The sequence below is a fragment of the Corylus avellana genome, chromosome ca2, assembly GCF_901000735.1.
Source record: "Corylus avellana chromosome ca2, CavTom2PMs-1.0".
Classification (NCBI taxonomy): domain Eukaryota; kingdom Viridiplantae; phylum Streptophyta; class Magnoliopsida; order Fagales; family Betulaceae; genus Corylus; species Corylus avellana.
The window spans coordinates 41844868-41865552 of record NC_081542.1 but is presented as its reverse complement, the minus strand read 5'-3'; the positions used below and the strand labels follow the sequence as shown (position 1 = coordinate 41865552).

At 35.4% G+C, this 20685-nt stretch overlaps 2 protein-coding genes across 4 annotated transcripts; one reads left to right on the top strand and one right to left on the bottom strand.

Moving 5' to 3' along the window:
• Nucleotides 1-5437: 5437 nt before the first annotated feature.
• On the top strand, nt 5438-13136 carry LOC132170471 (putative E3 ubiquitin-protein ligase RING1a). 3 transcript variants are annotated; one of them, XM_059581466.1, is made up of 10 exons: nt 5438-5743; nt 5885-5930; nt 8567-8625; nt 10242-10323; nt 10668-10788; nt 10883-10924; nt 11409-11912; nt 12156-12263; nt 12372-12581; nt 12737-13136. In XM_059581466.1, exons 1-10 carry the CDS (start codon nt 5650-5652, stop codon nt 12791-12793), a joined length of 1323 nt encoding a protein of 440 aa, XP_059437449.1. In that variant the 5' UTR covers nt 5438-5649; the 3' UTR covers nt 12794-13136. The 3 variants fall into 3 exon arrangements, with proteins under 3 accessions (XP_059437449.1, XP_059437450.1, XP_059437451.1); XM_059581467.1 differs by lacking the exon at nt 10883-10924; XM_059581468.1 differs by lacking the exons at nt 5438-5743; nt 5885-5930 and adding an exon at nt 5942-6603.
• Nucleotides 13137-14981: 1845 nt separating this feature from the next.
• On the bottom strand, nt 14982-16246 carry LOC132171717 (auxin-repressed 12.5 kDa protein-like). Its single transcript, XM_059583101.1, has 3 exons — nt 16112-16246; nt 15785-16013; nt 14982-15313 (listed from the first exon to the last, which is right to left on the bottom strand). Exons 1-3 carry the CDS (start codon nt 16215-16217, stop codon nt 15274-15276), a joined length of 375 nt encoding a protein of 124 aa, XP_059439084.1. The 5' UTR covers nt 16218-16246; the 3' UTR covers nt 14982-15273.
• Nucleotides 16247-20685: the final 4439 nt, after the last annotated feature.

Below are 20685 nucleotides of genomic sequence, written 5' to 3'. Positions count from 1 at the left end.
CTCCTAAAATCCTTCTAAAGTTGATGTGGCTTTTAAAATCACCATTAAATTTTAGATGAATCGTACCTGAATTTTGATCGAATGATGATTTTAAAAGCTACATCAACTTTAGGAGGATTTTAGGAGGATAAAAAGATGTAGCTAGCATTACTCATTTACAAATCACTTATTGTACATGGGCTACTCATCATTTTTTCAATATAGGATTGTATTGTTACACTACATCATCTATTTATAGTTGGTAAATGGAACAAATATTTGAAGAAAAAAAAGAACAAAAAAAAAACATATAGGGCAATTTAATCAAAAAAAGATATATATATATATATATAGGGAATGTGGAACCACATCCACATTCCCTAAAATTACTACTTGCATCCGTATACACGAATAATAATTTTTGCTAACTGTATCTGCACATAATCGGCTAAATGCCTCGACGAATTATGCAATCGTCTTAGGCCTCCAATAAAAGGCCCCAATTATGACATAAAAGTTAGTCAATGCTCTTTAATTAAGACCCCAATTATGATAAAATAATTACAAATAATTGAATCCCAATATATTGAGACTTAAGGAGAAAATAAAGAAAAAAATGGAAGTCACATTAATGGCACCCCTAAACATTAACTAAACTCATACTTTCACATAAACTTAAAACCCACATGTCATCTAAGTTTGTTCATTAAAATAATTTTTATTTTGCGTTTTGCGCAAATTAAATTATGCATAAAATGAACTATATCTAGTAGCTCAACAGAAAATATGTCCTTTTATAAAAAAAAAAACAGAAAATATGTCCTTTGTTTAAATTAAATGTCTCTTAGAAGAGATGAATTTTGTATCTCATTTGTAAAAAATTAAGAGAAAAAAGTGAGAAGACTGGTTTAAAATTAAAATTATTTAATTAAATATTTAAATATAAAAAGGCCCCACTTAAATTTGTCGCCTTAAGCCTCAAAATCTATTGAGTTGGCCCTGCATCCACATCTGCATAGGTAGATAATAGATGCGGGTGGTTAATGCTTAATATCCACCCATATTTACACCCATGGACAAAACTAGCACTTGAAGTTTTGGGAGTAAACTGTAAAACTAACAAAAAAATAATAATTAAGGGGGTAAAAATTTAATTTCTAAGGAGTTATAAGGATATTTAAGAAATTTTTTTAGGAAAACATAGTGACTTGGGGGACTTTACCATATATTTTTACAGTTATACCCTTGTCTCTCGGCATATGTAGAGTACATAATTGTTTAATTAACATGAAAGAAATACATTATAAATTTATAAACCGAAGTAAAAACAATTCTTTCCTTTAAGAGAAAAAATATATTCTTTAAAATCCAAAACTACCACAAACACAAAGCTCAACCAACACTAACCTTTATAAAACGAATAATGCTACAAGTTTTTTTTGTGTCTCTCCAATAATGATGTGCTCTTAAAATCACCATTGGACTTGTGATTGATTATTATTGAATTTTGATCAAATAGTAATTTTAAGAGCCACACCATTCTTTAAAGAACACAAGAGTGACTTATAGAATTATTCTTATAAAACCCATCTCTCTGTCTCTCTTTCTTCAACCTCATTCCTCACAACCAACACCAACACCAACACCAACACCATCATCATAATCTTTTCATGCAACACTTTTGAAATCACCAATGGTAAATCCAACCTAGAAGAAGCCTCAAAATTAGAACCAACCCATATGGCCTATTGGTCCTATTTGACTTTCTTTTGGTTTACAAAATGTTATGGATTTTGGTTGGATAATTGTAATTTGTTATGGATTTTGAGAGATAATTGTATGTGTGTGGTACCTAGAGGGCAAGAACTCCTCCACTCACTTTTATAATCAGGCCGAAACCACTTATTCTGTTTTGATGTTTAAACCGTTTTTAGTGACCGTTATTGAGAGGACCCAATAATTTTATGACCAATTTTCTACTTTTTTACTTGAATTTCTCGTATTGTAATTTTTTTTTTGTCCGTTGTTAAAGAGGCCACCCAATTTTCAATGTTATAATCCTTGTAATCCTTTCCTTATTTGTTATAAAAAAAAAAAAAAAAAAAACAAATTGGATATCATACATTCATGATATTGGATATCTAGTAAAAATGAAATGCCAAGGAACAATGACACTCTGTATCATATGTATTCTTTTTATTTGATTTGTCAGTTGCATCCTATTATGCATGTGTGGCAGTGGCAAACTATAGACATTTAAGTATGCACGTGCAGTTTATGTTTATTTTTTAGTTTTAATTAAGGATTCCTTGTACAGGTGGGGGGCCTTCCAACCTTGATCATGTTTTAAGACACCGACACGTGATTATATATAATTTAAAGCTTCATAAATCCATCACAAGGTTGACTTAAAATGAAGGGTTAATTACTTCTTTTTTTTTTTCTTTTTTTTTTTTCACATGTTCACAACTTCACACAAGAGGGGACATAGGGATTCAAATTAGTGACATTCGTTTAATGAAACGTGGTTCTCGGCCGATTGAATTATCTCCTGAAGATGGTTAATTATTTTTATATTACTTAGATTTGTACATTTTTATTTTTTTTCATCTATAGTTCAAATCCTATCACAAATGGTATTTGACTTACGGGAAAATATCAACCTAATACCGACATTAGGTTCCGTTATCCCAAACTAACGAAATACCACGTGTCGTCACGAACAAATGCCATGTGTCATAAAAATAAAAATAATTTTAAATAAAATAATAATAATAATAAAAAAATAATTACATTTTTTTATTAAAAAAAAAAAAGCAATTAAAAAACTAAACCCTAAAAAAAAAAAAAAAAAAAATTAAAAAAAAAAAATTATGGGGTGGCTGCCTTGGGGAAGGTTCGGCCACCCCCAATGGCCAAAAAGGGGGTGGCTCGGCTACCCCTAAGGCCCTTTGGAGTGGTTCGGCCACCCACATTGGCCATAAATTTTCAATTCTTTTTTTTTTAGGGTTTAGTTTTTTTAATTATTTTAATTTTATTTTTTTTATGACACGTGACATTTATATGTGATGACATGTGTGACGGAACCTAACAGAGGTACTAAGTTGATCTTTCCCCGTAAGTCGGGTACCATTTGTAATTAGATTTAAATCTCAGGTGAAAAAAAATAAAAATGTGTATTAACCCTAAAATGAAAAAAAAGAAAGTCATTTTATGGTTTGGGTTATTATTATTATTTTTTTCTATTTAATAGTATATATGTTGTTTACATTATTACGCTATTAAAAACTTTTAAATGAACTAATACTATGTACACTGTTAAACGTTGTAAAATTTAATTGCTTCATAGCCTTCATCTCCAAAGAATCCTATTATGGAGAGCCCCACTACCTTATTTACTAGGAACATAAGACTCTCCTCAATTTACCTGGATTTCCAATAATGCAGCTATCAAAAGCCTAGCTTCAAAATCCACTGTCCATGAGATAAAAGATTGCCTTATTAATCATGAGTGACGTCAGGATACCAAGTATCACATGAGTTTGTAAAGAAATTATAATAAAATTTGTAATATTCAAATATTTTTCATTAATAATTATTGAAATAGTTTATTGGATTCATGACATCATTTTTTAGGGTGACTACTTCAGCTTAATACAAACCATCCCAAAATCGAAACTTAACGTATTGAGAATTTCATCATTTTATAGCAGATATCTTAATCTCTCTCACTCATTTCAAGTTATGGTTTTGCAGTTTCTATGGGAAAACTTAATCGGCTAGAAACCACGTCTCATGAAACTGAGGTTATTAAATTATGGTTTTGCAACAAAGTTCATCAAAGAGTAATTTTACCCTATACAACTTAACTCCATTTAATTTCTTATTTACTCAAGAAAAAAAAAAAAAAACTACACTTACCCTCAATTTACCACCCAATTTGCAATATTTTCTAATATTTCAATTTGGTCAATGTATTCTATTAATTTACTAGTGGGGTTACAATGTCTCCCTTTTGCCTCCCAAAAAGGATTTTTTTTTTTTAAAAAAAAACCCTAAAATAAAAAATAAAAAATTCGGGAAAAAACAGTGGGTTAGTTTTTTTTTTTTGAATTTTTTTATGAACATTTTTGTCTTCTTTAGGGCAAAGATGGGCATTGCAACCTAAAAAATAAATCGTATGTTAACAAAATTAAAAGATTAGGGCACATTGCAACAAGAGAAGTAAATTTAGGGGCGTAAATATAATTTTCAAAAAAGAAAAGAATAGAACAGGCAAAAAGAAGCTGCCGGAACCCAAGGTGACAAAAGGTGTACTCCCCACCAATTGCAAATACCGGCACACTGACAGAAAGTGCCCTTAAAAGAAAGCACACATTATCCGTCCGCCCGGCCGGCCGGCCAGATTACAAAAAAATGGGCATTCCACAAAGAGACCAAGGAAATCCAAATCATCTGCATCCAAAATATTTACCAACACAAATCACACAAACTCCTTTTCTGCTCTTAAAAACATTTTATTTTTTTATTTTATTTTTTTATTTATTTTTTTTTTTATAGTTTTGTGACCAATCATCAAAGCATTTCATATATATATATATAGCATAAAAAATTAATCATTAGTTTTTTTTTTTTTTTTTTTACAAAGGAAAATGCTAGGTGTTCTTCTAGTGTTCTCTTGGTGTTCTCTCAACTGTGATGTGACTTTTAAAATTATCGTTGAATTTGAGATTATCATTATTGACTTTTAATCTACTGGTGATTTTAAAAGCTACATTACAGTTGAGAGGACGCCAGGAAAACATTAGAAGAACATTTATCATTTTCCTTTTTCAAAAACTAATAAAAAAAGTTAATTTTTTTACTACCACGTCATCAAATTGTATGACAATTATATATCAATCTATCATTCAATTAAACTACATTACTAGTTACCAAAAACACTTAACACCATTTCAAGAGTAGCAATGCCCTAAGTTTCTACTTATTAAAAAAAAAAAAAAAGCAATGTCCTGAGTTTCCCACAAGAAAAATGCCATATGTACCAAATTTTTTATTAAGAAATGAGTACTAAATTGATGTGGCGCTCATTCATTAGTACCCGTAACATTTGTTTTATTTAATTGTTTTAATTATCTCTAATAAATGAGCTACACAAGGGAAAAGAGGGGATAATTCTAATTAGTGACCCCCGCTTCATTCGACGTGATTCACAGCCGATTGAACTAGCCTTCGCGGACAAAAACTCATATTATTTGTTTTCTGACAATCCTACAATTTCCTACAAATAACAGCTATATATATATATATATATATTCTCAACAATTGCGGTACTGAAATACTTCCAAAAAAAAAAAAAACGTGTCGGTCAACGAATTAAGTAGGCATTATATAATAACGATAATATCAGAAATTACATTACAAATAGTATTTTGTCAAAGAGAAATAAATATGGGTTAATTCCACGAGCTTCGCAGCCTCTCTACCCGTCCGCCTCTCTCTCTCTCTCTCTGTGAAAGGTCAAGTCCTCCAAAGCCACACTACGCCACCTTCATATCTCCCTGTCTCTCTCGGTTGCTCTCCAACCACAGCAACCGCCAATTCCATAAGCGTAGATATACACAAAAGCTTTTTTGGGTTATTGGTTGGATTTAGCTTGGAACAAAAGCAATGCCGGCGCAGAAGCGAGGTCACGATGCGGCAGAGGATGATCCTGTGCAAGACACCCAGAGCAACCGCCATGAGCATCTGGAGGACGCGGAGGGTACGTCTGTTACTTTAGCTTCCCCCAAAATAAAGCTCGCGAAGATTTTCACGACCGAAAGAGAGAGAGAGAGCTTTCGCGCACATTTTGTTCCGAGATTTTGATTGCTTCTTTTGCTTGACTTGTTCTTTCTTTTGTCAGAATCTGATCGAAGCGCTTCGTCGAGTAACGGGGACAACAAGGACGAGTGCGTTCTCTCTTCTTCTTTGTGCTTACCGTTCTGATAGACTGTTTTTTCTTCTCGTTTCTTCGTTGGTGTGTGTATGTGTATGTGTGTGGGTTTGTGCGAGTTATAGAGCTTCTTGTTGGGTGAATGCGGGGTTCGATCTGGGATCTGCGTGCTTTGTATGGTGGCACTGCTTCGTCGTTGTATTCTACATGTATTTTCTCAGGGAAGTGCGACATGGGTGTGTGGTCAGTGATAATTTTGAGTGAGTTTGAATGGTTATCGTTATGTTTTGTGCTTATTCTGAGATGGGTATTGCTCTGCTCGCTCGGGTATTGTGGTGGACACGGCCGCGTCGGGTTCCACGAAGGTCGGTGGAGTTCGGGTTTGGGTCGTTTTTATGCTATGAAGAGCAAGAAAACGCCTGGGTCGTGGTGATTTTGACCCGAATTGGTATACATGCATGAGAGTTGGTTGCATGGTAGCTTCTGACAGCTTGATATTGGGATTTTGCCTCTGTGACGAAATTTGCATGGGGCTGCTGATCAGGGATCTTGTACTCGCATCGTGGTGTTGATTGCGTTTATACATGCATTTAATCTGAGCATGGTCCTTGTAGATTGCTGGAGAAGTTGGTTCAAATGGTCGCCTTATAATTGAGGACCTCCAGTAGTGGTTATGTCAGTGAATTTAGGTGATGCAATTTTTCGTGGGCTAAGAAGGCGGGTTAATTGTTTTCACTCTGGGGTGCTGATTATTATGTTTACTTTTCAATTACCAAGTCTTGGAACCATGGTGCTTTTTTGTTTATGCGAGCTGCCAATTCTTGGGACCATGGTGCTTTATGTTTATATATATGAGCAGCCATTTTGCTGTCATCTGCCATGTGTTATTATATACTTGGATTGTTGTTCTGACCATGAATTTGATTCCTCTGAAATCTCATTTTGAGTTAAGTGAATCTCTTGCATTTAAATTGTAACAGTTTGATAGAGGTGCATTACTTAACCATCTTGAACAGTGAATTGATAGGCCTTTTCCCAAGACTCTATTGTTGATATCTAAAGGTGTTAGCATCACCCATATGCAACTAGATTTTCATGGTTTCTTTCATGACTCGAGATGCTCTCAATTTAAAAAGGAAAAACAAACATTGATTGATATGAATGCATCTTCCTGGTTGATATTATAAAATTCTGAGATAGAAAATCATTCTGTGAACAATGTCTTGATTACTCTTCTACATCTTGGGATATCACAACATATTAATTTGAAATGTAGAATAATTATAGCATGCAGAGTCTTGCTCTCTGGGTGTCTATGCTAGACCTACATGTTCATGGTTTTGCTAGAAAGTATGAGTCACATGTTTCTCTCAGTAAACTCTAATCTGTAATGGTGCTATATTGTCTGAGAATCTTGTTAGAAATTAACGACCTTTTCTTACTCAATTGCCCTTTTAACATAGTAATTAAGATGGTGTTGTACACTGTAGGATGACTGCTTCCCTCTGCTAGCTTCTGTTATTCAGTTTTTTACATGCACTTGTTCAATTTTACACATCATGCAAGATTGCTACTACTTGGGGAATGTTGTGCATTACCTTCCAAATCTGAAAAAATAACATCAAGCTGCTATTTTAAGTCTACATGGCTGTCCTGATTGGGTGTATTAACATGCATAAGTTAACATTTGTTGCTTAATTTGTTAGCGTCTAGGTCAGCTACATGTTTGACCCAGAGGGACCTTTGGGCCACACATGTTCTCTATGTGGGAAACACTCACGCTTGTTACCATGGTTCAGATTGGCATTTTAGGAAATCAGTTTCTCAAAATTCCATCTTGACAAAGGAGTTTGACTTTCTTAAATATGTTTTCTGGAAGCTATGATATTATCCTAACATATTTTAAAATGTTTCAGTTAGACCTTGAGGGTCATATTACCTCCCGAATCTCTTGTTTACACAAAGCTATTATTAGCCTGCTTCATAGTCATAGAACCTTAACATTTATTCCTTGCTAAAACATTTTCGTGAAAGTATGCAAGAAATTGCTTCAATATGATGCATTTCAATATTGCATCAACAACAGCATTAACATTCTTGGTTTCAATAGGAAATTGTATATCTCAAATTGCATGCTGAATCACATAATTGAGATGATTTTGGACAGAGTTAGTGGAACAAGCAGCAATCTATCCTTTTGTGTTAAGTTAGTTTTATAAATGTAATGATGACATCCATTGGCATTTTGAAATGTCTGACCACATGACTGCAATCTCACACATTGCAACAGCTTGTTATGGTACTTATTTTTATCTTTCTTGTGGCTTATATATGATACGTAACAACGTATTGGATGCATTTAAGAAAAACTAGCATAGTTAGATTTAATTAAGAAATACAACTATAGAAGATATTGGTCTTTTTTTTTAAAAAAAAAATTGTTTGTCACTTTGGGTGGTTGCAGGTGGGATTAACCCAAAGGTCAAACATTCTCTTTCTGTGGTTTCAGATCAATCTATTAGAATTGTTATCATTTATGTACCTGCTATTAAGTTTTATAAAACATGCTTGTGTATGAAATGCATATGAAGGGCGACCCATCTATTAATTAAGGGTAGAAAATAACATTCTTGATTTGCTGTTTGTTTGCAGATTTGTTGCAGTGAAACTGCCAGATATTCGTAAGGAAGTACAATGTCCAATCTGTCTAGGTATAATTATGTGATTTTTTCTTAAATATAAGAAACAGTTACTTCCAGCTGATTCTTAATTGCAGAAGAGCATAATGATTTGTTTTTGTTATATGTCCCTGGAGAAAGTTTTATTTTTTGGGTTCCAAGACTTGCATTACTTTTGAGTAAGGATGCTCCATGTATGGTCATGTGGATGAACATCATATATGCTTGGTTATATTATAGATATAGGTGGATATGTCCGATTTAGCATTAAATAAATATGGGTAGATGTGTTTGGCATACATAGTATTAGATAAATATAGGTAGATGTCTCTTGAAGCATTCAGAATATTACTATTTCTGAATTTCCATCATTTTGGACCTTTTTTTTCCTTACAAAAGTGACTAATTTGCTTCTAGTGTTGCACTCCCATTTCATTACATCAATATGCTGTTTTTGATAGTTTCTAAGAACCACATAACATATGAATTTGACCATTTAAAACATTCGGGCAAGGCCTAATAATCAGGTAATTGATATTTAATGGAAATTTCCTATGGCATTGTTTCAATGGAACCAACCAAGTGGGCATGATTAGCTTCAATATAATGTATCCCTATAGAGTACCTTCCATGCTAGATGTAGGCATATGGAGACTACTCTGTCCTCTGTATGATTTCCATGCCAGAGTCCTTCACTAGAAAAGTACATTTATGAGGCTATCTGCTTTGTTGATGACTATATTGTTCTCTGGATGCTTGAGAAACAACCTCTTCACCTATGTAAATCTCCAGGAAATCAGTGTATCAAATTTCACATGTCTGTGTCTTGTGCTCTGTCTGTAGACAATGGGACTTCCTGTTAGTGCTGTAACTGGAAATTTGTTATTTTTGCTTATTGCTTTTCAGTCTTATCCATAAGTAGGATACATGTGTCTATGAGCGGACTAGAAAAGATTTACTGCAAAATCCATGCTTTTAAGTGAGACCTAAATTCTTGACGTCCTTAGCTTTAAGTATGTTTTCTCATCATGCTATGGCGTAGATGTGAAGTCATTGATTCTTCACTGCTTTGAATTACTATTTTCTGCTTTTGTAGAGTAACTATTTTTAATAGAGCTTGTTACAGCTATATAAATATCAAATCAACTGAACTCAACTAAGCCATGAAATCATATATTTGGTGTTGACAAAGAATTTGTATAGTTTATCATTCAACCCTTTTAGTGCTGTGGCCAAAAAAATATAAGCCGCACCGCATTGGTTCATGTCTCTAATTACTGCATGATATTTATTCACATGTACCATTCCACTCTTTCAAGGACCAGGGACTCTTGTAAGTCAATTGAAGTTGTATAGTTTTTGAACTATCCAAAATGTTGAGTTTTTTTTGTGCTTTTGGCTACTGCATCATTCACTTGCTCATCGTTTACAAGTAAAGATTGTGGAAGCACCCAAAACGTCTCTGACAATAAAATTGTTTGTTGACACAATATTACAAATTTACAATGAGGATGCAGGCTATGAGCTTGCAAGCCTATCAGCTTTTTTTTTTTTTTCCTTTTAAGTTGTATGGCTCCTTTAACTTCTCCCAGACATTTCAAATATGCATGAAAATGAAAGCATCGATTTCCCTATTTTCTTATGTACAGGGATCATTAGGAAAACTAGAACAGTAATGGAATGCCTGCATCGCTTCTGCAGGGAATGCATTGACAAATCTATGCGGTTGGGGTATGTCATCTGACTCTCTTGTCTATATTTGATGTATCAGAACATTTGGATCAAATTTCCATCTACAGTGTTGGTTTGGATCATCTTATAAGTTTATTTAAAATTTTGAAGTATGAGCTAGAAGAATAATGTTACGCACCACACAAACATTTCACAAATATCTTACAAAGCTGACGTGGCAGGGTCTAGTAGCCCTTGGATCAGCCACTGTAAAAAAAAAAAAATCTAATGACTGCCTCATCGGCTTTGTGGGATATTTGTAAGATGTTTGCGTGATATGTAACATTTCTCAAGCCAATTTTTTTTTTAAAAAAAATTAAATTGGTAATTTTTATTCACTATAGGAACAATGAATGCCCTGCCTGCCGGACACATTGTGCTAGTCGTCGCTCCTTAAGAGACGATCCAAACTATGATGCCTTAATTGCAGCCTTGTATCCAGATATTGACAAGTATGAGGAAGAGGTATATGTTGGCCGATAAGTTGCACTCATACTAGTATTTGATTTACTGTCTCAATTTCTAATGTCTAGCACATATTATTGTGCATCTGCCCTAGGAATTGGCTTTCCATGAAGAGGAAAGGGCTCGCAATAAGCAGGTAAACTTTTCGAAGTTTAGCTATGAAGCCTTTTGCCCAACTACACACATTCTTTTGTTTTGGTATTCGTAAGTTCATTTACTTTTGTTTGTTGGGTCACATCTTCGGTGTCCCACAACAGTTTAAAGGAAGTCTGATTGACATCAAAAGAAAGCAAGGGGGAGGGGGGGAGAAGTCTTGTTTGTATTTTTCTATAAAATCACGGCATTCCTGTGATTGAAACCACATAGACAGAAAATTCCTAAACTCTAGATGATAAATGCCTTTATTTTTGTAGGTGAGTACCCTAACTTGCATGTTTTTATTATTTAAAACAGTACAGTGCCTTGTGATAAGAGTAGTATAATGGCCGGAAAATCATTGATTTTGAGCAATCAAGTATTGATGTTCCTCTTCGATTTGTTCACCAGCAGAACCTTTAGATGTCTAGTTTTTTTACTCATTCATTGCAGCAAGGCTGTAATATTTAGCTTTATTTGGATAGATACAAGCTTCCATTGCCCAAACTCTTCAACGGCAAGCAGAAGCTCTGGGTAAGAAGCGGTATACAGTTAGGAGATCACGGGGCTATCGAAATTTGAGAGGAAGGAGAAACTATCGAAATGCTGCTGAAAGTCCAGGATCCGATGACAACGAGGATGTGAATGGTAATGATGGAGGCAAAGATTCATCTTCTGCTGATGAGCACACAGAAGTCAGACCCAAGAGAAGCAAAAGATGGGGAGGAGCTCGATTTTCTCAGCCTTCTCCTTCAGCTGCTGATGTAGATGGAGGCGGTGATGAAAATGATTCTGAAATAAATCGAGAACCCATGGGTGCATCTGCTGGACTTGTTGGCAGCTCAGAAAGGCTTGCCTGGGGCAAAAATGGCATGCGGAGTCACACACGGTATAGCAGTATGAGTGGTGGAAATGGTAAGAACGCTCGGAACAGCCGCCTCTCAAAATTAGCTGATTATCTGCGGAACTTAGAGGAAAAGGATGATAAGGTAAAGTACATTTTGGATGATGAACTTGGGACTCGGCTGTAATGTGGAACTGTGAATTCCATTTGTGGCTTCAAATTGGCACAAACTGTTGACTATGCCGAATAGTCGCAATAAGTTCACAGCCCTTTTACGATGACTGTTTATCATCAATTTTTTATTTTGGTGGTGGGGTGAATGCTATATGCTTCTAGCTCCCAGTTACACAAAATTTATTGGAAAATAATATTTTCCTTGTTATTTCAGTTGACTATCAACCTCATGCTTGTTTCTTTGGATGAACAAAGTATCCCACGTTTGGAGAGGCCCTACCTTTGCTGCAGGTCCACCCTGTCAGTCAGACAACTGTGCCAGGTGTTATTCCTCAATCCTATACTCTGTTTTTCATCTAATTGCACTTCATCACATTGTAAAAGCTTCAATCACCACTACTGGAACTGGTTCTCATGCTTGTTAATACAGTATGTAGCAGTCCAGGCTGCATTGGAAGATAATGAAGTTGTACTATACTTGGTAAGAGAATTACATTCCAAAATCGACCTTTCAACCTCCGCAAGTTCTCCACTGTCCAAGTCCAATGTAATTGATCCGGGCAAAGATAAGTTACGAGTTCTAGGGGAGGAGGAAACTCTGGCAGGACTTATGACAAACTACTTTATTCATGGATATTTGGTAATCATTTCTTCTAGAACTTCATTAATATATTTTACACCTGAAAAAACAGACAAAGCACACGGTTTCGCCTTATATACAGTCGTTTGTGCATATCTTCTGGCTTGTAGTTGGAACACTAGATTGATCCTTTTGTTTTGATTGTGCTCTTTCAGCTTCTGGCATACACAAGGAAGTCATGGAACTCGAATTTTCTGACGGGTTTGTCATGAAGAACAACAAGATTTCTCATATTTTGTTTATCAAAGTGTGGTATATAGTTATACTGACAATGGGAGTCTGTGCTAATAGATAGTTTCAATTCTCTAGGCTATTTTATATTAGGACCAAATCAAAGCTTTCCCAGGTTGGAAAGTACACAGAAAATGAACATATTAGAATCAGAAAAGTTGTTGTCACACTAAAAGGTTCGTTACCACTTTCCACAAGCATCCATATAGATTTGTCTAAGTAACCTAACCGTCACTATATTCCCTTGAAAGTGCAGTGCATGCTTATATTGTTCTTTCTACTACTGCTAATGAGCTCAAATCAACCAAACAAGAGTTTTCATCATATGGGGCTGGTTTCATGGAAATCGTGGACATTGAAGTGCCTATCTCTCTGTTAAATTACGTCTACAAAAAGATTTCTGTGAAACACAATCACTTGCATGGGACGTTGATACAACAGAAATAACAGATAGAAGCTTGCTTGTTGATACTGGAGATTTGATTTAGATGTGGATCAGATTTCGAACTTAATGACCATTAAAAGTTTTGATTTTTAACATATGATAAAAACATCTTTCTTTATCTTATTAATGGTCAGAGATTTCATGATCTAAATCCTTACAAATCTTCGGCCTACAAATTTTAGACAAATAATGTTATTTACTATACTTTTATCTCATTGCGTTGATGTGACAATATTTATCGGCCTTTAAAAAACAAGGACTAATCTAGTGAGAAAGGGTGGGACAAGAGTGTAGAATATAACTTTGGGTGTTCTAATGTTAACCCTATTTAGTAACTTCTATATGGTTGTGTACAAACTTACCCTTTTGTGCTATCTAATGAGAGATTTAGAAGTCAACTTGGAATAACTTAAGAAAAACAAAAACACCATATCATACCAAATCTACTATAAAAAAAAAAAAAAAAAATCTTTATTTGCGTTTTGTTCTTCACACACTTCTTCAGATTTAATTTTAAAAAAACTAATGTGACTTGAGTCAATCAGCACTGCCCAACTATGACCCTATTGCAACTGCCTAGGTTGGACTACGCTAGCACTGCCCAAGTTGAGCCTTACCACCACCATCCTTTAGTGTGTGTTTTGGGTTTCACGCACCTTTTCATATTTGGTTGCAAAAGAGGGTTGTAGTAGAGGAGAAGGATCATCTCCATTTCAAATGAAATAGAGGGGGTCTATTTATTTGTTTTAAGATGACATTTTTGTCCAAAAAAAGTAAAATGGCAAAATTGCTCCTTAAAAACAACTAACATGTTCCTCTGAAATGATCCAAGTCCGGAAGTAGAACCCTAGCAAGATGACCTTCATAAATGCTATATATGAGCCTCATTGTCCACTACTTCACCCCATCAACAGCACTTATGCATGAGTCGCGACCGAAAAGAGAACACGATGAGTTTATGGAAAAGGTGTGGGCAACATGGAGTGGCCAGGGTGGAATCTTCTAGTGTGGTTGGTGGCGTCCAACTGGGCAATGACATGCTCGGTGTAATTTCTAACGTCGGAAAAGGTTGAGAGAAGTATTCTATGTTTTGTTTTCATGTTCCAATCTGACTTATCAATCTCTCATTAAAAAGTAAAAAAAAAAAAAAAATTGAATTTGTCACACCCCCCTTAGAAATTACTCTGTTTGTTTGCTAGTATGCGACAATGATGATATTTTCAAGCCTCTATTTAAATACTCCTTAATTCTTATCCTGAATTTCACAAATCTCATTGGAAGTGCTAAGGACAAGGTCAGGTCGCATCAGAATAGGTAAAACATCATATTGCTATAATTTTTTAATCCATTGTCGACATTGATGTTATGCATAATAGATATGTGTTCAATCTAATCTTTTATACAAAGACAGGACCAGATCCACACCCATAATCTTCTTGACTTTTTGGTTAACATTGCCAATAAGTGAGATACAAGACAACTGGTCCCTCCTTAGTCCTTATCCATTAACATCTGGGTCCATTGCCACGTATCCTCGTTGAAAATTCTTAACATAATACAAATTTGTAGTGGAAGTTGACGTGAAATGGGCAATGATTAGATTATATGATGAAACATTAAAACCCACAGAAATATTTAACGAACGAAATTACAAAACAAGAGCCAGTTCATAGAAAACATCGTTCGAATTAACATTCCACTGAATAAAAAAGAGCTCCAACCAATAAAAAACAGAACATACAAATACCATTTATTTTACTAATTACAACAACGTAGCTTATGATCACCGCCGTCCAAGGCAGATCTGACATACAAAGATCAACGACGGAGCCATCGTTCCACACCTTGGCATTTTACTGACAACCTTACTAGATTCGGGCCCAGAAGAAAAGCAAGCCTAGTTAGGAAGTACACGCAGTCACAGTACCATTAAAACGACACGCTGGTGGAAAAAAGACAAAAAAAAAAACGCTATTTACAGGATGAAACCCTCCGTAATCGGCCGCCTCCTCTTTTTTAACGATGATGCTTGCTCCTCGTCTCTCCGCTGTAGAGCCTGCGATCACATACAACCAGTTACATCTTAGTACAAATCAAATCAAGCTAAAGTTCCTTCTTTCACATTTTACTTATTTATTACTACTCCATTTGCTCAATTTTTTCAGGACAACGTTTTCATCCAAGAGAAGTTTCTTCCCATCAGTTTGGAGAAACCTTTGATCATTCCTTAAATTTCAATCTATGACGACATAACACATTTATTACTAAAAAATTATAATTATTAATATATAGCCTAACTCAACCCCACCGGAGGATCTCGATAGATCCGGCGGAGGAGAAGAGAATCCACTGCTTGTGTGCATGTACACGTGTGTGAACTGACGAAAGTGAACCTCACGCGCCACACATAAGCGCGTACGGAAAATAGTATCAAACATGTCCTAAAATTCCAAAGAATCACCACTGTAAGAGCGTGCGCGGTCACGCGCAGCAACCCACTCTTTGCATGGAATATTTCTGTACGTACCAGTCGTAGACAGTGGGAGAGTTGGGCTCCGGCTTGTCAAACATCTGATGAGCACCTAGGGTCTTAGTGGCAAGGTTGCTCCCGGGGTTGAACACGCTCCTCCACACGTTGTCCTTACGCGGCACCGATCCCGGTGTTGTCGGCGTTATCGGTGTCGACGGTGTCGCTGGGCTCGCCGGCATCGACGTCGACCTCAGGAACTTGCTTCCCTCTCCTTCCGCATCTAACACTACGCACAAACCCACCCACATATATATTTAATAAGTACACCAAGAACACAACTTTAACGACATCTAATGATCTAAAGCAAAATTATATTATATCTACCTTGGACGTTCAAGGGCTTGGCGGTAATTTTCCTGAGCTTGCCGAGGCCACGCTCAGGCTGAGGTCCGGCGACGACATCGTCCCAGAGCTTTTCTAGCAGAACCATCTTTGCTGGTAATGGACCTCTGCAGCAGGTAGATTTCTTTATATAGAGATCTGGGTGCTTAAAATATCTGTGTGCCACCAATTTTAGACTCGCAATATTTCCAGATGGTTGTTTTTTTTTTTTTTTACTATTTCCAAGCACGTTTGACCACTCAGAAGCCAAATTACACAATTAACTGTGACTGGCGACAGGAAAAATGTGAGTGGGAATAGAGGGATGGGATGGATAAGGATAAAGACTTGGCAATGCGGGGCCCGCAAATAATATCTCTTTAGGATGAGATGGGAGTAGGTTGGGGGGCTGATTTACGAGTTTACCCTTTGTAATTAGACAATCCTTTTGTCTTGTTCCTTTGGGCCAGCGTGGGGTCCATGATGGTGTGGTGCAGGTGGGACATGTGGTTTGGATGTGTGTCGTGTTGGGCCCTACACCATTGATCATGGGATTTTGATTCCGAGTCTAATTATGCTTAAGTCTTAATGGAGTGATTAGTGCACTACTGCTTACTGATTAAAGGTGGTTGATTTTGAGTGGGTGTTTGAGCGTGTGAGCCAAGTGGGATTCCAGAGAAGGATCTAGAGTTGGCTAAGACATTGAGGATATTATGGTGATTTTGTTGGGGATTTTAGGCTCTGCTTGGTGTCAATTAGGACCGACAATATCTCTATTAGAATAATATTTTTATCTGTTTAAAAAATGAAAATACAATAATATTCCTAAAATATAACTAACTGAATACTCGCTCGTTTATTTGAAATGAAGTAGATCCTATTTCGTAGGTAAAGACTACAAATTATGGATACTCTTCCGTTCATTTAAAATAGAAAGAATCTTATTCCGTAAGTAGAGGCTAAAAATTGACTTGATATTATTCATTAAAAATTGAACTTTTAGTATTTTTACTTTTTATCTCAAATTAATCATTTTTATTACTATTCAAATAAAAATTTTCACTTTTCTATCTATATATATATATGGTATAGCATATCAAATGAATTTTTACTACCCAAAAAAAAAAAAAAAAAACCCAAGCCCCAAAAGCCATACTCAAAACAGAATCTAGGCGAGGGCCCAGCTCTTAAGGGGAACTCAAACCATCGCATCTCTCAAGGTGAATTTATAAATCATAATGTTGCTTTTTTTCTTTTTCTTTTGAAAAAAAAAAAAAAGAAAAAAAAGAAGGTGGCCTTGTCTCAATTGGTGTCTTTTTCTGTCAAGATTTTGAAGACAATTTTTTTTTTTTTTCTTGATTTTAGAAATGACATGAAAAATAAATAAAGAAAAAAGAAAAAAGAAAACAGAAAGATGAGATGTTTGTGTACCACGTCACCGACGGATCCGGAGTTGTTTAACTGATAGCTCAGTTTGCTCCTAGGCTTGGCTCCGTAAAATTTGACGCTTAAACCGATAAATTTAGGTGATTTTTTTTTAATAAATATTAAATACATAATATTTATTAATTTTTACATTATATATATTTTTTATAATTGATAAATGTTCTGAAAAATAAAAGGCTACCAAATAGGAAATCACTCAGGACTGTTATTAATAATGAAGGAGACTGATACAGTTACTGCAGAACTATAGTATTTAGTTTGGGAGGCCAAATTTAAAAAATAAAATAAAAATTTGGGGGTTAAAACTAATTTTTAAAGGTTTTTTTTTTTTAAAAAAAAAAAAACGGGACCACCTCGGCTCGGGGTTAGGCTCTGCTTGTACGTATGAATTTTGGACACTAATTCACGAACCCCACACCTAATGACGGCTAATGCAAGCTAACAAGATTAATTTGCTTATCGAACGGGTCTTTAATTGGGATTCATTTTCGACAGCATTAATTATAATTGTTCCGGTGGTTATCTCATGTCCATCGGGTTTTAATCTTCGCATGCATTACATCGCTAATAAATGAGTCTGGCGGGTCAGCCGGGTCTGGCGGGTTAGGTTAGTCAGACGGGTCTCGGGTGACCCGCCTAACCCATTTAAATTTTTTTTATGTCTAAGTTCTAATTAAGTTAATCCTAACACTTACTGACTCACTCACGGCTTCACTTCACTGGCCTATTTCTTGTTTTTCCGTTACTTTTTTTATGTGAGTCTATATTAAAACATTATCTATATATTAAAACATTCTCTTTTAAAACGTTTTATTCTTTTTGGACGGTTATGATAAATTTGACTAGTCATTTGGTCCAAGAGATTCCTTTATTAAATTATTTTTTTTCAATTTTGATTAAGGTTTTTTAAAACGGGTCGGGTCGGGTTGGGTCAGGTCGGGTTGTGTTGTGTTACCTGTTTAGCGCACGGGTGGTGTCGGGTCATGTCAGATCGTATCTACCCGATATGACCCGGTTATGCTAAACGGGTTAAGCGGGTCGTGTTGGGTTACCCGGATATTTTCATGTTATAATTGTGTCAGACCCGCTAACCCGTTTAGATAAACGGGTCGTGTTCGTATCTCGGGTAATCGGGTCGCGGTCTTAACAGGTCCTAATCGTGTCTACCCGATTACTCGTTTTGCCAACCCTAGTTCCGCCCCTGGATACAGTCAAAGAAGTACTTATACTAATCCTTTGTTTGACTGACTTCCTTCTAATAGCCTCCAACAAGATTGAGATATCTTAAATGAGAAATGGTAAATGTACTAACTCTTTTACTAACATATGAGTACTAATATGATGTTGAGTTTATTAATTGGAGAGAATAAAAATAATTAATAAAGAAAAATGTTACAAATACCAATAAATAAGCTCCACATCATGTTAGTACACATATGTTAGTAAATGAGTTAGTACCCATAGTATTTCTCATCTTAAATTTGAGGTTTGATACGAACACAACACAAACCCAACTCATGGCCAATTTCTCTTCTACGTAAATTGTCTCTTTTCCCAAATTTTCAGAATACCAAAATCCTCTCTCTCAATTTTTATTTATTTTTAGATGATACGTAAGAGAGAAGTTGGCTATAAGTTGAATTTGTGTTGTGACCTTAACATTTTTCCTTAAATTTAGGCTCGAACAGCCTAATTTAAGGCAATCCTTATCTCTTCCAACGTATTTATCAATCCCATACCAATAAAAAAATAAAGACTTTATTGAAATTTTACAAAAGAAAAGACATACTACACGAATATCAAAGTTGTTATGTTGACAAAGACAACATGGCATCAAAATACATACAACCTATCGATGCTATTATTGTGGGGTCCTATTCCACTAAGGGGCCCTAGGCCTTAGACAACGGCCTAAGTCACCTAGTGGAAGAGCCGCCTCCAGACCTTACTTGTTTGAATAAGTGTCTAGGCATCCTAGGCCCTACTTGGTCGGGTGGTGTTCGAGTAGCTTAAAAATCCGATGCGTTAGTACCACCAGAATAAGTAGGGCTCAGACAGACTCTCACAATGACTGTTTTAATATAATGTAAATAGAACAACCTTTTATCACACTGAATCGGGATCCTCATGTCACCAAAAAACAATGGTATAGTCGGTACTAAACCCTAGCAAAATGTGGCCAGAGCTAAAAGTATCATCTTCCATCGATGGTCGAGAATTGGCAAAACCCTACTCAAATTCATGATCCCCATATCTTCAGTTTCTTCTTATCATCTTGGTATATTTTTAAGTGTTATAGACAGGTTTGAACAATTTGATAAGACTAAAATTACATATGGCTCCGCTCAATGCAGTGTTGACGGTGCAAACGAATAATGTTTAGAGAATGCTTTATATGTGGAGAACTCATGAAGGTTACAATTGGAATAATTCTTCTTGTATTTGTCTACAAGACCAAAAGGAAGGAATATTTCATATATGTTGCCTTCCAAAATAAAAACAGAATTTAGGCAGTAAACAGGAGGTGACCAAACTTCAACACCACAGACAGCCCAACTGAATTGGCAATAGTAAGCCCAAAAGATTCAAGTCTTTGAGCATTGGGCTGCCAGTACAAATTATAGGGCCACTCCTGCGAAATAGATTTTACGGGCTAAAAAGCCCATGTTATTCTATATAGAGAAGAGAGCTGCTTCTATAGGGTTGTGGTACAAACTCACCATTTTTTGTCATCCAATGAGTGATAGACATTTCAACTTAGTACAACTTAATAAAAGAAAATAAACACACAAAATCACATCCGTATATGTGAGGTGAGATTTTTTAAATTGGGAAAATTATAGTTTACCTCTCCAAAGTTGACAGCGTTTTTCAATTCGAATATCAAAGTTTTAATTTTTTTCAATTCGACCAATATTATCCCAAAATTTCCATATTGCCCATGATTTTTATTTTTATGAAAAAAAAAAATAAATTTGGGAGTGTAAAAATGGTCAGATGGGCAAAGAGTGGCTATGGCCACCTCGAATTTTTTTTTTTATAAATTTTTTATAAAAAAAAAAAAAAAAAAATTAGGGGCAATATGGGAAGTTTTGGATACAATTGGTCAAATTGCAAAAATTTGAAACTTT

Bases quoted from the DNA above. Each gene is read 5' to 3' on its own strand.
- LOC132170471 (XM_059581466.1), top strand. From the start codon at position 5,650: ATGCCGGCGCAGAAGCGAGGTCACGATGCGGCAGAGGATGATCCTGTG. The intron at 10,789-10,882 runs GTATATGTTGGC...CATCTGCCCTAG, and splicing joins TTGACAAGTATGAGGAAGAG to GAATTGGCTTTCCATGAAGA. The intron at 12,264-12,371 runs GTGTTATTCCTC...TTGTTAATACAG, and splicing joins CAGTCAGACAACTGTGCCAG to TATGTAGCAGTCCAGGCTGC.
- LOC132171717 (XM_059583101.1), bottom strand. From the start codon at position 16,217: ATGGTTCTGCTAGAAAAGCTCTGGGACGATGTCGTCGCCGGACCTCAG. The intron at 16,014-16,111 runs GTAGATATAATA...GTTTGTGCGTAG, and splicing joins CAAGCCCTTGAACGTCCAAG to TGTTAGATGCGGAAGGAGAG. The intron at 15,314-15,784 runs GTACGTACAGAA...ATGTGATCGCAG, and splicing joins TCTCCCACTGTCTACGACTG to GCTCTACAGCGGAGAGACGA.